Source organism: Petaurus breviceps, unplaced genomic scaffold (genome assembly GCF_028583685.1).
Source record: "Petaurus breviceps papuanus isolate PSGF00001 unplaced genomic scaffold, PetGlider_PUasm1.0 90769, whole genome shotgun sequence".
NCBI classification, from domain to species: Eukaryota; Metazoa; Chordata; class Mammalia; order Diprotodontia; family Petauridae; genus Petaurus; species Petaurus breviceps.
This window is the reverse complement of record NW_027187341.1, coordinates 12,038,810-12,056,385: the sequence shown is the minus strand read 5'-3', so window position 1 is coordinate 12,056,385 and position 17,576 is coordinate 12,038,810. Positions and strand designations below refer to the sequence as shown.

Sequence of the window (17,576 nt, the reverse complement as noted above, 5' to 3'; positions counted from 1 at the left end):
AAGTTGCATATTGCTTCTAGCTTGGAGTTGTAGAGCATTGGAGCCCTGTATGGGGTGTCAGGGTAGAGTGATATGTACCTTGAAGCCACTGGCATTGGTTGTCCTTATCTGAGTGCTTCTGTACCTGGAATGGTTTCAATAGTAACCTGTGTTTCTTGTTCACTGCCAAAATCTTGGCTGACCACATAAGGCGTACTTCACCATGTGGAGTCCTTCAGGCAACAATTATGCTGTGGTCCTACAAGAAGGTTTTTGTCCTGTTTGCCTTTGTTTGGTATTGGATTTTTTGTTGGACCTCCTTTTCTGTTGCCTGTGGGCTTCTGACTGACTGTCTGTTTAATTATAGGATGATGTCATTTATTGTAATTTCTTATTGAATTTTTTGAACCATTATTTAGTATGGTATTATTTTTAGGCTTTTCCTTGAGTAGGAGTGTGGGAGCTGAGTTGTCTGCTGTTATTCAAGCATTTTAGCCTGGTCTGGAAGTCACTTTGTGTCTTGAGTAATGAGGCTGGGTCCCATTTTTGCCTTTACTATGGCATTCAGTGTTCCTAATGTCAGGTTACGCTGTCACTGGACTTTTGTCTCCCATACCACTCTGGGCCTTAGCCACACCCAGGGACTCATGTGCCTCTTCTGCTTTGGGGATATGGCCCTGGGAAGTGAATCCCACTTGGATGTCTGCTTTCTGCACTTTGATTCTAGGTGAGATATATTACAAGTCCTCTCTGTCTCTTATATAATTTTTTTCTTTTTCTTTTTGGAGGGGGGAAGGCAGGGGAATTGGGGTTAAGTGACTTGCCCAGGGTCACACAACGAGTACATGTTAAGTGTCTGAGGCCGGATTTGAACTTAGTTCCTCCTGACTCCAGGGCTGGTCCTCTATTCGCTGCACCACCTGGCTCCCCCCCCCCCATTTTTTTTTACCTCTACTTTGAAGAGATTCCCTATTATATGTTCCTGAGATATCTAGTCCTACTTTGTTAATTCTACTTTGAGGGTTCTGATTTCCAACCAAATTTATGTTTTATCTTTATGCTCTTCCAAACATTATGGATTTTTTTTCCCTCTGTGATTTCTGAGGAATTATAGAATTTTCTTTCACTGGGGATTCTTTGTTCATTTTCCTGCATAGTGCTATCATTTTTTTGTGTGAATTTTTGCTGATTTAAAAAAAAATCTCACTGTTATCCACCTGGAAAAAGGTATATGCTTAGGCTTTTCCCCTTTAGGCATTTTTGTCTTTTTAGGCTTTATCTTGTATTTCAAATAGCTTTTCTCTGGCATACGTTGTCATTCTTTGACTCTTGCTTCTTCCATTTGCTGCACAGCCTGACTTTCATCAGCTTCCTTAGGTTTGATGTGGGGCCTGCCTGATTTCTGCCAGAAGTAAACTCCAAGGGAGAGGTCTGGGGGTGACTGACTAGCTAGGTTTTAGTCTCTTTCTCTTTTAAGCTAGTTCTATTCTATGTGTGGTTTTCTTTCCCTGTCACCAGTTTAATTCCCTTTTCTTAATATGACTAAGCAGAATAAATATTTTCTACCTCATGTGGAGTGGGGAAGGAGTTTATACTAAAATCACTTTTGTGGGGGGGATAAGACAAGAGCCCCTATAGCCGGACCTGAGACACATCCCTGTGAGGTTGCTCATGGCATCCGTGGGATATGGTTGGGATGGGAATGATATTTAATTATTTGTTCTCTGATGGTATTTCATGAGGCTTTTTTAGCAAGTTCAGTTTTTTTTCAAGTTATCTTATAGATCTAGCTTTAGGACTACAAGTTTGGTTCATAGTTATTCCTTTTCAGAATGTTATTTTGGAGTGATGTTCAGAAAATGGCTACTCCATCTTGCAGGTCATATGACCTCATGACTGTTTCCAAGAGAGAACTGCTTGTATTAAACATGATAAACACTGAATAGCACCATAAAAAATTCAGTTGACTACATCTTAACAGATGAGAAATGAAAGATTATATCTTAATTTTTTTATTGAGATCTGTTTTTATGTCACCTTCATCCTATCCAGAGAGACATTCCTTACAACACACCTATCCAGAATTGCACCTTGTAATATAGAATAAAAAAGTAAGAAAAAGCAGTTCAACAGAACTAATGTGTATATCAACTGAATCTGACAGTAAATGCAGTGGGAGGGAGCTACACTTTATCATCTTTTGGGTCGAGCTTGGTCTCTGTGATTATACAGCATGTAAGTTTGTTTTTGTCTTTCCATTTACATTGTTGTACTCATATGTTGTTTTCCTGATTCTGCTTCATTCTTATTCTTCATATACTCATTTCTTGTGGTTCAGTAATATGCATTGCATAGTTGTATCTTAACAAATGACAGAGAGACTTTTTTGTTTCCTAACATTGTTTTCTAAAGTAGAAGTATTTTCTTTTCTTTTTTTTTAGGTTTTTATTTATTTATTTTGAACTTAATTACTAAAATGAACAATAACAAAAAAGAAGCATATTACAAAGTTAAATATAAAACTGAAATACAAAATAAGAAAAAAGCATTACCATATGCACAGCAGAACATTAGAAGATTCAAAATATACAGCAATAAATTTCCATTTTAGGAAAGCCTACATAATAACTACTACACATTGTGTTCTGAGCTGTCCATCTTTTCTTTGCTTCCTTCTGAGTTTCCTTTTGTTCTCTGCTGTGCACTTTTTACTTTGTTCTTTCTTTTGTCCTCCCCACCCTTCCCAAGAAGGCTTAATTTAAGCCCAGATATATTTGTGTGTGTGTGTTGTTTTCTAATTAATAGCATTTGTGTGACAGTTCATTTGCCAAAAGTAAATTTATTTACTTTTTTTTTCAGTTATTTAGTTTAGAATGATAATGATAAAGTTCATTTTTGGATTATTCATTTATTCATGTAACAAGCATAATTAGATGTTAAATTGCATATCATCACATAACAATTTTGTACAGACTTTTCTTTTGTTAAATCATGTTCACTAAAAATAATTATTATGAATTGCTTATGTTATGAATCATTTTATCTTAGGAAGAATTAGATTTGGTTAATTATGTGGTAAGTGTATAGTCAAAGTAATTTTCATATAAAGAAAACTGTCATTAATTTAATTTACAATAAGATATAAATCTGGTATACTATGATATATGCTTCACTGTCTTTATTATTCATATTTAAACCCTTTCATTAAATGTGCAGTGTGGCCCATATGCAGAATTTATCCATTTGCCAGTGGGCTGGCCTGTCTCCAAAATTGCAGATGGGATGTTTCCCAAGCCAAGTATAGACAAAAGCTTGATTCAGCATTTTACAAAAACATTTAAGTTAATTAAAACAAACAAAACCCCTACTAAAATATTTTTCAGTTAAAAAATTAGAATAATTAAAATGCCCATGTGTTTGGAGTTGACAGTGAGTTAAGCAGTGGCATTAGTAAAAATATTTGGATACATAGACAAAAGGCAGTAAGAAACATTTTATGGGACAAAGTCCTTGCTGAATTAAAATGTACTAATATAAATATTTAATTCTGTAATAATGATGGCAAACAACTTCAATTATAGTACAATCGAAAGAAGAAAACTTCAGAAGTTTTTGAAAAATGATATCTTTCAAAAATAAAATTTACTCAGTAGCATGAAGAAAATAGAACGAATTCTGAAGCACTATATAGTGACTTGAAATTACACTGGCACCTCATTTATCTGGCATTCTTGTGCAATGATATATTATTATCCCTATTTTATAGGTAAGGAAGAAACAGAGGCTTAGAGAGGTCACATAGCTAGTGTAATTTGAGGTAGAACTTGAACTCTGATTTTCTGCTCCTAGGACAGTGCTACTTCTTTTTAATAATATCACAACTGATTTGTCTTTCTTACTAATTTCTTTGAGGGCAGAAATTGCTTTTCATCTGCCTTTGTATGGATGGACAGACAGCCTTTGCTTTCTGTTGGTATCTGTATAACACTGAAAGAAAATAGAGAAAGGTCTTCTGCATATTTAGATGACTTTCACAGTAGAAGAAGGGATAGTTGTGATTTGAATAGTTGGAGGGGATACTTAGATGACATCACAGATTCACTGAAGTATCTTCCCCAGAGCCTAGCAACTAGCAACAGTGGGCATTGCCTCATTCAAAGGGAGCACCTGAAAAGACTTTAACTTAAAAGGGCCAAGGTCTCCCACTTCGTCCTGGACCATCTCATCATCCTGATCCATATCTGGCCACTGGACCCAGATGATTCTGGAGAAGAAAGTGAGGCTGGTGACTTTGCTCACTCAAATCATTGCACAGCCCTCTCTCAAATCAAAGTGAGTTGCAAGTCCTGTCATCATCGCCTTGATGTCATGGTCCTCTCCAAGAAGGAAGGACAAACCACACACACACACACACACACACACACACACACACACACAAGAGCAACCACAAGTGTTCTTTTCTTCCTGGAACTATGACTAGGTTCCTTTCTCCCCTGTGACTGCAAACTCTGGTGTACTGGTGCTGCTTTTTGCCCTAGAACTGTGACCCTGAACTGCGACCTCAATTTGAGCATGGGTAATACAACAGAATCCTATGACCAGTGCTAGCAAAGGGACCCCTGTGCTCTTCTGACCAGGTGTCCAGCCCATTTACTGTCTGTGTGCTGAGAATTCTGGAAATAGAAAAAATGCTGCTGCTGATTCAGTCACCTCCCATGGCTTGCTTCTGTTTTACTGGGACTTTGCCTGCACTGTTATAACTGGAGTTCTGCTCTCACCCTGCTTTGATAGACCTTTCCTGACAACCTTATAAGTTGTCTTGGGTTGGAAAATTGTTTCACCCATTCCTTATGTGGGTTCTGCAACTCTAGAACTTGGTTTGAGGTGCCATTTAAAGTTATTTGGAGGGGAATTTAGGAGAATACAGGCAAGTCCCTGGCTGTTCTCCACCATCTTGGCTCTTTCTCCTTGGTCATCATTTATACTGTTTTAGCACTTTCTAGAGGACCAGATTAAAATGTAATTAGGAAATATTTAACAAAATAAGTTAAAATACAGTAGAACATATATAATGCTAATATGTAGTTTTCTTCACCAGTATGCAGCTCACAGACATCTATATGTACTGTTTAGTGACCCATGTTTCTGTTTGAGTGGGACACTGCTCTTCTAGAGCATAAATAACTACATAATATTTAAGACATCAGAAAACTCTTTGTAATTAGTTTCTTATACTTAATCCTACCTAGTTAAATAGAAAGAATACTGCAGTCAGAATCAGTAAACCTAGATTTGAATTCTGGCTTTGCTATGTCCTATTTGTGCTGCCTTAGACAAGTCAGTTATCCTGCCTGGGTCTCACCTTGCTCATCAGTAAAATAACTAGAGACTGGATTAGATGATATTTAAGGTTCCTTTCAATTCCAAATCCAACTATTATTCTCACTTTCCCTTGACTTTTCTGTATAGAGAATAGTGAATTCTTTTTTTTCCTTTAAACTAATAATCCCATAAACTAGGGATTCTTAAACCTTTTTTATGTTATAGATCTCTTTGGCAGTCTGGTGAAGTCATAATGCCTTTCTCAGAGTAATGTTTTTAAATGCCTAAAATAAGATTTAGAGAATTGCAAAGGAAACCAGTTATATTTAATTATAATTAATCAAAATATTTTTAAAATAAGTTAATGGGCCATATTAAGAACTCCTGCAATAGGCTATACCCAGTATGGTAAACATTTTTCCACCCTTGAGTTGCATAGTATAAGCTTCTTAAAATGTAAAAAGGAACTAGCATTTGAGTGGTTTAGTGGCTTCAGTGTATGAGTTAGGACGTTGAATAGTTTAGGCCATGGGCAAGTCATTTAATGTATATGTAAAGTGGAGCTGATAATACCTGCAGCTTGTGTTTTATAACCTTTTGTGGGCATCAAATGAAGTAATATGTATAAAGAGCTTTGTAGACATTAAAGCCAGTTGTGATTATTTCTGCCACTAGTTTGTATAGCTTTGTTCAGGAGTTAGATTTTGTGTTTCTCATTTTGTATAAGGAAGCAATATTTTCTTTGTGGTAATGTGGTAAAGATTCAAGAGTGAATTAGAAGAGCTTTAAATTTCTTGAATAAAAGACTATCTCTTAGCATTATTCTGGTACCTCCTTGGAGGAACTAAGAGTTTTCCTGTTTTTTATCTTGATCAGTCACAGTTTCATAGTATGTTCCTTTGTGGTTCAGAAAGCTCATGATTTAGAAAAAAAAAATAATCTTGTGCTGATATGCAAACACTGATTTTTTTTCCAACCAGAAGGGAAGAAAAATTCAGAATTTTTGGGGTTCCCTCCAACACTTCTTTTATTTTTAGTGGGGTCAGCTGTTAGTGAAGAACCTCTAGTATGGTGTTTTTTTTTTTCCACTTTAAAGAAATATTTGCTATTAGTTTACAACATTCAGTTTCACACGTTTTTGACTTCCAAATTTTCTCCTTCCACTTTTCCCCCTTTCCTCCCCATGGTGGCATGCAATCTGATATAGATTCTACATATACCTTCACATTAAACATTAGTCAAGTTGTAAAGAAGAATTATAACCAATGGAATGAATAATGAGAAAAAAGAAACAAAACAAAAAAGAGAAAAAGTAGTTTGCTTCAATCTGCATTCAGACTCTGTAATTCCTTCTCTGGATGTAGATAGACTTTTCCATCATGAGTCCTTTGGAGGTGTCTTAAAACCATGCATTGATGAGGGGATCCCAGTCTATCAAAGTCAGCCATCACAGATGCGATGTATCTGTAATTGTGTACAATTCTCCTGGTTCTGCTCTCCTCACTCAACATCAGTTTATATAAGTCTCTCCAAGTTATTATGAAGTCCATCTGCTCCTCATTCCTTATAGCACGTTAGTATTCCATTACATTCATATACCACAACTTGTTTAGCCATTCCTCAATTGATGGGCATCCCCTTGATTTCCAATTCTTTGCCGCCACAAAAGGAGTTCCTATAAATGTTTTTGTACATATGTGTCCTTTTCTCACTTGTATAATCTCTTTGGGATACAGCCCTAGAAGTGGTATTGCAGGGTCAGTGGGTATACACATTTTTATAGCCCTTTGGGCTTAGTTCCAAAATGCTCTCCAGAATGGTTGGATCATTTCACAACTCCACCAGTAATGCATTAGTGTTCCAATTTTCCCACATCTTCTCCAGCATTTATCATTTTCCTGTTTTGTCATCTTATCCAATCTGACCAGTGAGATGTGGTACCTCAGAGTTGTTTTGTTTTGCATTTCTCTCATTAATAGTGAGTTAGAGCACGTTTCCATATGCTTATGAATATCTTTAATTTTTTCCTCTAAAAATTCTCTGTTCATATCTTTTGACTATTTATCAATTGGGGAATGACTTGTATTCTTATGAATTTGACTGAGTTCTCTGTACGTTTTAGAAATGAGGCCTTTATCAGAGACACTGGTTGTAAAACTTCTTTCCCAATTTTCTTTTTCCCTCCTAATCTTGGTTACATCGGCTTTGTTTGTATAAGAAGTTTTCAATTTAATGTAATCAAAATTATCCATTTTGCATTTTGTAATGCTCTCTATCTCTTGTTTGGTCATAAATTCTTCCCTTCTCCATGAATCTGACAGGTAAACTATTCCTTGTTCTCCCAGATTGTTTACGGTATCAGCTTTTATATCTAAATCGTCAACCCATTTAGAATTTATTTTGGTATACAGTGTAAAATATTGGTCCATGCCCAGTTTCTGCCACACTATTTTCCAGTTTTTCCAGCAGTTTTTGTAAAATAGTGAGTTCTTATCCCAGAAGCTGAAGTCTTTGGGTTCATCAAACAATAGATTACTGTAGTCATTGACTACTATGTCTTGAGTATCTATTCTATTCCACTGATCTACCACTCTGTTCCTCAACCAGTATCAAGTAGTTATGATGACTGCTGCTCTATAATACAGTTTAAAGTCTGGTATGGCTAGGTCACATTCCCTAGCATTTCTTTTCATTAGTTCCCTTGATATTCTGGACCTTTTGTTCTTCCAGATGAATTTTGTTACTATTTTTTCTAGTTCTATAAAATAATTTTTTGTTAGTTTGATTGGTGTAGCATTAAATGGGTAAAATAATTTAGGTCAAATTGTCATTTTATTATATTAGCTCAGCCTAACCATAGCATGGTGTTTTCATAACTGTTCTATGGAAATATATTGTTCCATGTATTGTAAATGGAAATTTTTTCAGAAAATGTCTGTGATGGAAGTATTTTGTCTGTGTTCAATTTTCAGTAATTTTTGGCATAAAATATACTTACTTTTCTTTATTTTGTTTCAAAATTTTCTGTTTTCCTTTTATCTCTGGAATTTTACAGGTTTCCTTGATCTCTTAGACCAGTGGTCTTCATATTGGAGACAATATTTCTTCATGAGCCAGTGGTATGATCCCAAGACCAGTTTATTCAGCTCTCACCATGGACTTGTCTCCAATACAACTATACTGTCTCTACCCATTATTGCTCAACACTTCCCAACATACCTCCTTTCACTGCTGTCCTACCATGACTGCTGGGTTTTGGGCCCTCAGGGTAATTATAACCTAACCTCACCCTAGGCATCCCCAGCAGGCAAAATTTCTCACTTCTCTCAGTGGTCTCCATGCCCTCTCCTCCAGGTTGCCTCATGATTACTGTAGGCGGTACTGTAGGCTCTGCACTGGGGGTAGTGGCTTAATCCTAAGAGCTTTGTGGCCTTGGTTCTCTTTTTAGTGGGAAAGAGTGAACTGCACAGGATAAGCAGCTTTGAATGAGAGGGATTCTGATAGGAGATTTCATTACCTTGTCTTTTTCTTTAAACCTACCCCCTCCTGAACTTTGCTGTTTTTATCAAGGGCACCACTGTTATTCCAGTCACTTAGATTTATAATCTTGGTTTTATCCTCTACTTAACATTCTTCCTCACTCCATGTATCCAACTAGTTGACAAATCTTTTCCTCTCCATCTCAAGTATCTTTCATGAGTCTGTCCCCTTCTTTCTACTCATACCACAGTTACCCTAGGTGAGGCTCTCTTCACCTCTTGCCTGAACTTCCTGCTTCACGTGTCTCCCTTTTCCAAAATAGACTTCACACATTTGACAAATGTTAAAGTGCAGGCATTTCCTTATTCAGTAAACTCCACTGGCATTCTATTGACTCTATGATCTAATATTATTTCATCCTTACCTTATTTTTTAGTTTCTATTTTTGTGTAAGTTTTATAATTATTTGTGCAATATTTCATGTATCTGCTTTAGAAATAAATTATATATACATATACATATATATATAGTATGTATATATGTATTGAGATGGTGTGTCCTCAAATTTTTACTGATAGGGATATGTAATTAAAATAAGTTTGGAACTCACTGCCCTACATTGCCATTTATAGATTCTTTTAATATAGTTCAAATCCCAAAGTGTTTCATGTCCTTATTGACTTGATAATGGCTTACTTTCTTTGTTCAATTTAATGGCATACTTTGTTAAGTACCTACTTTGTATAAGTTATAGTATTAAGGCTAGGGCTACAAAGGTGAATAAAATGATACAACTTCCCTGAAGGACTTTACCTAGTAATTTTCAGTCAGTATTCAAACAGCTAGAGCTGGGTAGGTTTTCTTTGACTTTCTTTGTTAGTTGAAGACTGCTCTGAGGAGCTGTGCTGGACTGGAGAGAAATAGGTTGTATCTTCCTAAAACTTTCTGTTAAAGACAGATGCCTCATGCATAATTGATTGTGGATGCATAAAGGATAATCAGAGCAAAAGAAAACTAGCAAACTAACACAGAGTATAACATGAGAATATCATGTCAGACAGCAGTGAACTTTAGAGTTGAGATTAATGTTCAAGGTACTTAATTACTGTAACTATATTTAGACAGTTTTATATTGCTTTGTTCCAGGAACAGAATTCAGCAAACATTCACAGAATTCAACAAACATTTATGCATTAAATTAATAAATATTACGTGTAGGTAGTTACTAAACAATTAGAGTCATCTGTACTGAATTTTAATGTTGTTTCTGATAAAGCTGGGGACTCAACCTGTTGATTTCATTAGTATAGAGAGCTCCTTGAAGTAGAAACTGTGTACTACTGTGGGTTGAAACTTTCTCTACAATGAATAGGCTTAAAGAATTGTGTACAGTAATTGTGTCAAACTCAAAGGAAAAAAGATGGGACAGCTAGGTGCCTCAGTGGAGAGAGCATTGGCCTTGGACTCAGGAGAACCTGAGTTCAAATTTGACCTTGACATTTACTAGTTGTGTGACCCTGTGAAAATCACTTAACCCGGATTGCCTTGCAAAAAAAAAAAGGGAAAAAAAGACCACAAATTTGCATATAGTGATCCTTATAGGGCATATCTTGACTTAGTTTTAAAATGTAATATTATCTAGGTTCTGTTGTATTTTTTACTTTGTTAAATATTTCCTAATTAATCTGTCAGATTAAAATTTTAAAATAATCTTTTATCTTAAAATTTAAAAATATTTCCCAATTATATTTGTATATATACCTAGGAAATGATTAACAAAATAAATAAAATACTGTTGAATATAGATAATGTTAATGTATAGTTTCCTAAGTCAGTATGTGACCTGCAAGAATCCTATGCTTTAGTGACCTGTTTCTAGTTCAGTTTGATACTACTAGTGTAGAATATACTTTCCCAGGGTCACATAATTAATATGTGTGGGAAGCAGGACCCGCTTATGTTTCTGATAGAATGCTTAATTTTAAAAATCACATAGCTGGGGGGCACAGACCCTGCTTTCAAAGAGTTTAAAGTTTTGGTAGGAGACAAGGACAAGGACAGGGACATGAGAGTAACTGAGATGAGTATAGAGGAAAGAGGTCCAAGCAAAGTGCTTTTGAAAAACTTGAGAAGGGAAATAACACTGAAATCTCAGACTGGCATTCTCTATGTAGTTGCTTCATTTGTGAAGGGTCCCATCTAATGATGTCAGTCATGCCATGTTAGCCCACTGTCATTCCTGAGAATTAATACCTAAGAAGGCTGTTTTTATTTTCAGGTTCATTTTTAGATATTTTTTTCTGAGAGGAGACAAGAGCAATTTGTTGCTTTGGCAAAAGCAAGTAATCGTGTTTTATAAAATATGTAGCATTCCAAACCCACAATATCTTACCTCGCTCATGAAAGGTGCATCTCATCATCTCTTCTCTAGAGCAAAGATTGGTCATTGTTTTGTTTTATTGTCATTTTAAAATTTTGTTGTGGTCATTATGTCTCTTGTTCTTATGGATTTACTTCACTCTATAATTTTGTAGGAGTGATCCCGAATTCCTCTTACTCTTCATTTCTTGTGGCATAATAATATTCTGTAACATTCATGAGCCATAATTTGCTTAACCTTCTTTGGGGTATTCCTGTACTATTCCTCTTGTATGTGATTCTTAGGTCATTCTCTGGACAATATATATATTTCTGGTAACATGGATTATTATCACGCCAGTTTTACAGTTGGAGAAACAGTAAGCTTCTGACATGAGGCACTTAGCACAGTGCCTTGAACATACCGTGTTTCCCCGATAATAAGACCTATCCCGAAAATAAGCCCTCCCCTTACTGTGTAAGATTCCTCTAAAGTAAGACCTCCCCCGAAAATAAGCCCTATTGAGATTGCTACTGTAGTGAAGGTGATCCCCTACACTACACGCTACATTACGGTACCCTCTGTATGCACCGTCCCCCCCACCCCCGTGAAACGCACGCCACGCTCCGAGCTGCATCCAATCAGAGCTGCAGCAGTGAGCGCATCATCCTGTTCTTTATTGAATTCATTATTGAATAAAGGTACATTTTTTTGTTCACATTTACCTGTTTATTAAAATTGCTGTCAATGTTCATTAAAATTAAGCCCTCCCCTGAAAATAAGCCCTCTGGTGTTTTTCTGTCCAAAAAAAATAAGACAGTGTCTTATTATCGGGGAAACACGGTAGTAGGCACTTAATAAATACTTGTTGCCTTCTCCTCCTTCCCCATGAAGGGCCATAGAAGACTTGAAATGCTGCTACTGAAATAAAGGCACAGTGAAGAGTACTTCATGTAAATGATGTGAATATCTTGAATATGTTATACAGAATGTGCCCTTCTTTCTCAGAAAGAGTTCAATACATTTATTTTGGTTCTAGGTCCATTTTTCAGCATTCAATGAAACAAACAAAAAGTTGTGTGATCTCACAGGGCAATGACTTCCAATAGTGAGATGCGACCCAGAGTAGGGTCCCCATGGGCACATTGGGTGGGGAAGGATCCAGGACAGGTATAAGATACAGTGGTTAAAAATGATGGGTGCCAAGGTGGGATGGTCCCTAAGGTTATCCCTAAGGTAAAATATAGACATATTGGGAACTATCAAGTACATTTTTGAATTTTGGGGTAAAATTATGCTGATGTTGTGAGGCACCATGGTGACCTGCTGCTAGAAATTTCCCAAGCCCTGGTTTATGTGATAGTGTCCCATAAATAAAACAAACTGTTTTTTTTATTTTTAGAGACTTATTTATTTAATTGTATTTCAGTGTCATTTAATTTAACTGGGAGTTAGTCCAGACACCCTGATACCTTATTATATAGCTTAAACTTCCGTAGGAAACTTGCCCCAAAGCCTCTCTACATACAAGTACAGAAGCTTGGGGCGAGACATTGACAGATGAATGACCCCTTTGTAGGGGTCAAAACATTACTGAACATATTTTAGCCCCCTTTTCCTGCAATTGATCTTCTTTATTTTGTTTTTAGGTGATACAATTAATATTGGAGATGTGTCATATAAACTGAAAACTCCCAAGAATCCGGAACTTGTACCAAAGAACTACAGTAAGAAACATTAATTTTCCATAAAGTTTGCTAATTCATGGTTATTTATTTAGGTCTTAGTGGTAAGCAAAGTTCATTGGCCTCCAAGTCTTCTTCTACCTTTTAAGAATTCTTTGTGGGGGAGGGGAAGAAGGGGGAGAAAATAAAAAACTCAAAATCTTACAAAAGTAAATGTTGAAAACCAAAAGTAAATAAATATTAAATAAATTCTTTGAATTGTAGCATATTTTGGAAAAGTTAATATAGTTGTAAAAGTCAATTTGAAGTACGCTAGTATAGTATTCCAGAAAAAAAATACCTTTTAATTCAGGTCCAAATTACCTTTGAATGCTTTAGGTTCTTAACAACCAAATAGGAATAAAAAATCTGTTGTCTGTGAAGTGCTTTGAAAACAAAGTACCTCATAAATGTCAGTTTACTATTGATGATAACTAATTTCTAGACTATATTTTGTTTATGATGATTAGAATACTAACCTTTTACAGTTACCTTTGACTTTGATGGGGAAGGTGAAAATCAAACATGATCTTTTTTGCCTTTTGTAAGGCTTTTTTAATAGATGCATTGTATTTTGACAGCAGATAAACTCAGGTATACAAACCACTTCCAAACAGTTAAGTATGAAAATGTAAAAAAGTGTTTGTAGCTGATTGCACACACATCCTTATACTTTTGTAGTTTGAATTTGTTAAATGAAAGAAAGGGTGGGTTTTTAAACTTAAAAAATAAGTACCTGTTTTCCATTTTAGTATCTGTGAGGTTTGTTGCTATTTAATATAGATGAAATCACGATTTATTTTGTTAGAGACTGTTTCTAGGGTGTAGTCACTGTGTAGAGAGAACTTTTTACTTTCCCTTCCTGACAATCAGGCATACACACACTCATAAATACCCAGAATTGTAGATTTCATGGTTTATTACACTTGCAGGAAAAAAGAGCGGAGAGGGATCATAAAGGAATAATACAGAGGACAAATACAGAGATCTTATTTATGGAAAAAATAGACTGGAGACAGATAAGAATTTCAGTAAAAATTCAAATTTGATTCACGCTCCCAAATATTGTGTTCTTTAATGCAGTTCATCTTCTTGGCTAACAAAGGTCACATTCCTGTGAATGTGAGGATAGCTCACAGACTTTTGAACCCATCTGAAAGGAAGCTTTATTTTTGCTTGTCAGCAACATTGAAAGGCTATTAAACTTCATGAAAGTTGTGTGTACTATAAAATCCTGTTATTTGCTGTTTGTCCTGTTTACATTTGATTTTGCATTCATTCTCAATGGGGTGGTTTGCAGGATCACAAACAGCATAGTTCTTCAAATACCAAATACTTTAGCTAACCTAAGAACTGTATGTGTATACTTTGTGGAAAGATCTTTTCAGCATCAGTGAAAGCAAAAAGATTGTGGTTACTCTCAGCCCTCTCTGAAAACCACCAAGGGCAACATAATCATGTCATGTGATAGTAACCACACTTACTTTAATAACTTAAAATAGTAAACTGTAAAAGCTTAAAACTGCACTAAGATTTTTGGGACACCCTGTACTATGTAATAGTGTCTTCTACATAGAGCATGACACTCTACAGTTTTCAGAATCCTTTTATGAATACTAGCCGATCTGGTCCTCACAACCTTACAGGTTGTCAGGTCTATTTTTCTTCATTTTTTTAGATGGAGAAATAGAGATTTAGAGAGTTTAAATGATTTGCTTGAAATCATTTGATTTACTTGAGGTCATGAGGCTAAGTCTTCTGAACCTTAGTCCTGTATACTTTCTACTTTGTCTCTCATGGCTCATAACTCCTCTTTTTGGTAACACCTAAAATGGCATGGATTTGCCAGTTCTCTTGGGATCAGCTGAAATATTTTGGTTTCTTGCCACAGTCACAAAAACAGTCATTTGGAACCCTTCTCACTGAGAACTCCCTTGTCACATGTTGTAGGATCCACAGGGGATATCCAAGCACATTTCATATCCCATGTTATAGGGCTTAGGCATCTAACTGAGATAAGTACAAAAGAGCAAAAATTATTTCTTCCCAAATGTATTAAAAACCTTTGAAAGGAGTTATCCCTTAAAACATTCTCTCATTTAACATCTTTAGATTTGTTTTACCTTTGGATGTGCCATTTAAGTAGGCCATATTTTTCATAGCTTGCTCTTAAGAATATTTTGTCAGGGTAGAGCAAAGATGGCAGTGTAGAAGAAGCACTTAGCTGAGCTGTCCCAGCTGCCCTCCAGACATCTTTAAAATAACAAGTCAAATTCTGGAGTGGCAGAGCCAACAAAAGGTTGTGGTGAAACACTCTTCCCAAAACAGTAGGAAGTTGCAAGGAGAGATCTGTGACGTAAGGGTGAGGTCTGGTCTGGAGCCCACATGGATGAACACCAGTGGTGGGACTAGTTGGTGGTGATAGAAGCAGCAGCAACATTAGGAGCTGTCAAGCCAGAGACTGTAAGGATACCTGGCAATTGGTCATAAAAGAGATTGCAGCACTGGATATAGGGCTGCATGCTGTTTGGCAGCTCCATTGCTTAGACCCACTTCTGGGTCACAGTTCACAAGCAGAGAGAGAAACACTTTTGGTCAAGAAGGAACAGGGGCCCTGAGGAAGATTATCACTTCCAGTACCAAGGGAATAGGGAACCTAAGGAACAGTATAAGGAATCAAGGGCCCTTCTTAGGTAAGGACCAGAGTGCAGGTCAAGAGAGGAGTGACCACACCTCTCCTCAGATCACACTATCTTGGAAGCATAAAAAACTTCCAAATGCTCAGAACTAACTCTGAAAAAAAGCAGTCTGAAAAAGCCTAAAGCTTGTGGCAGTGCCCCTTTCCCCCACTGGGAAGAGAGTCCAACTTTAACATAAAGTTCAAAGTCAAGAAACAATCTGAAAAATAAGCAACAAAAAAAGCTTTTGATGACCATAAAAAACTACTATGGCAACAGTGAAGATCAGGATTCAAACTCAGAAGAAGCTAATGATGTCAAAACAGCTACAAGGAAAACCTCAAAGGAAAAAAAATGTGAGCTGGACACAAACTCAACAAGAATTTCTGGAAGAGCTAAAAAATTATTTTAAAAATCAAATGAATGGTAGAAGAAAAAAAATTTTTAAATGGGAGTATGGTAAGACAATTATGAAAAGAAATTTAGCAGTTTCATAAAAGAGGCACAAAAATACTGAAGAAAATAGCACATTGGGGCGGCTAAGTGGCTCAGTGATTAGAGCACTGGCCCTGGAGTCAGGAGGACCTAAGTTCAAATCCGGCCTCAGACCCTTAACACAAAACTATCCTTGTGACCTTGGGCAAGTGACTTTAACCCCAATTGCCCCTCCAAAAAGCAAAAAAGAAAGAAAGAAAATAACTCCTTAAAAATAGAATTGACCAAGTGAAAAAAGAAGTACAAAATTTTACTGATAAAAATAACTTCTTAAGCAGAATTAGCTTAATGGAAAAAGAGGTACAAAGAGGTACACTGAAGAAAATCATTCCTCAAAAATGAGAATTGGGCAAGTGGAAGTTGATGACTCCATGAGACATCAAGAAACAATAAAACACAGTCAAAAGAATTTAAAAAATGGAAGAAAATGTGAAGTATCTCATTAGAAAAACAACTGACTTGGAAAAATATCCAGGAGAGAGAATTTAAGAATAATTTGACTCCCTGAAAGCCATGAACAAAGAAAAAGCTTAGACATAATAGTTAAAGATACTATCAAGGAAAATTGCCCCAATATTCTAGAACCAAATGGTAAAATAGAAAGAATGTACACCAGCCATCACCTAAAAGAGATCACAAGATGAAAACTCCAGGAATGTGATAACCAAATTCCAGAGCTCCCAGGTCAAAGAGAAAATACTTTAAGCAGACAGAGACCATTCAAAATATCTTTTTTTTTTTTTTTCCTTTTGGAGGGCAATTGGGCTTAAGTAACTTGCCCAAGGTTACACGACTAGTTTTTTTGTGTGGGTGTTAAATGTCTGAGGCCAGAACCAAAATCGGGTCCTCCTGACTCCTGGTGCTTTACTCACTGCGCCACCTAGCCACCCTCAATTCAAAATATCTTGGAACCACTGTCAAGATAACATAAGATTTAGCAGCTACTGCATTAGAGGAACAGAGGGCTTGGAATATGATATTCTGGAAGACAAAAGAGTTAGAATTACAACCTAGAATAACCTATGCAATGAAACTGATTATACCCTTTGCACAGGATGGGGCAGAAGGGAATGAATATTTAATGAAATGGAATGCTTTCAAACATTCCTGATGAAAAGACTAGAGCTGAATAGAAAATTTGACTTTGAAATACAAGATTGAAGAGAATCAAAAACATGAAAGAGAAATCATAAGGGACTCAGTAAGGTTTAACTGTTTGCATTTCTTTATGAGAAGGTGATACTTATAACTTATAAGAACTTTATCTTTATTAGGGCAATAAGAGGTATTCTACATAGGGGGCATGGAAGTGAGTTGATTATGTTATAATGATAAAAAAAATGGATAGATGAGAAGGAGGGATGCTTGAATGTCACTCATCTAAGTTGGTTCAAAGAGAGAGAAAAATATATATGTATATGTATATATAATATATATATATAAATGTGTGTGTTTGTGTATAGATATATATATATATATATATGTATATGTGTATATACACACACTCATTCATTTGGGTATGGAAATCTATCCAGTTGA

At 36.0% G+C, this 17,576-nt stretch overlaps 1 protein-coding gene across 3 annotated transcripts in view; it reads left to right on the top strand.

Moving 5' to 3' along the window:
- VWA8 (von Willebrand factor A domain containing 8) overlaps positions 1-17,576 on the top strand; it is a 442,846-nt gene that overhangs the window by 10,595 nt on the left and 414,675 nt on the right. For all 3 annotated transcript variants that reach the window (XM_069068654.1, XM_069068653.1, XM_069068655.1), the window contains exon 2: positions 12,790-12,867. In XM_069068654.1, the coding sequence (XP_068924755.1) occupies positions 12,790-12,867 (78 nt within the window). The remainder of the gene's footprint in view (positions 1-12,789; positions 12,868-17,576) is intronic.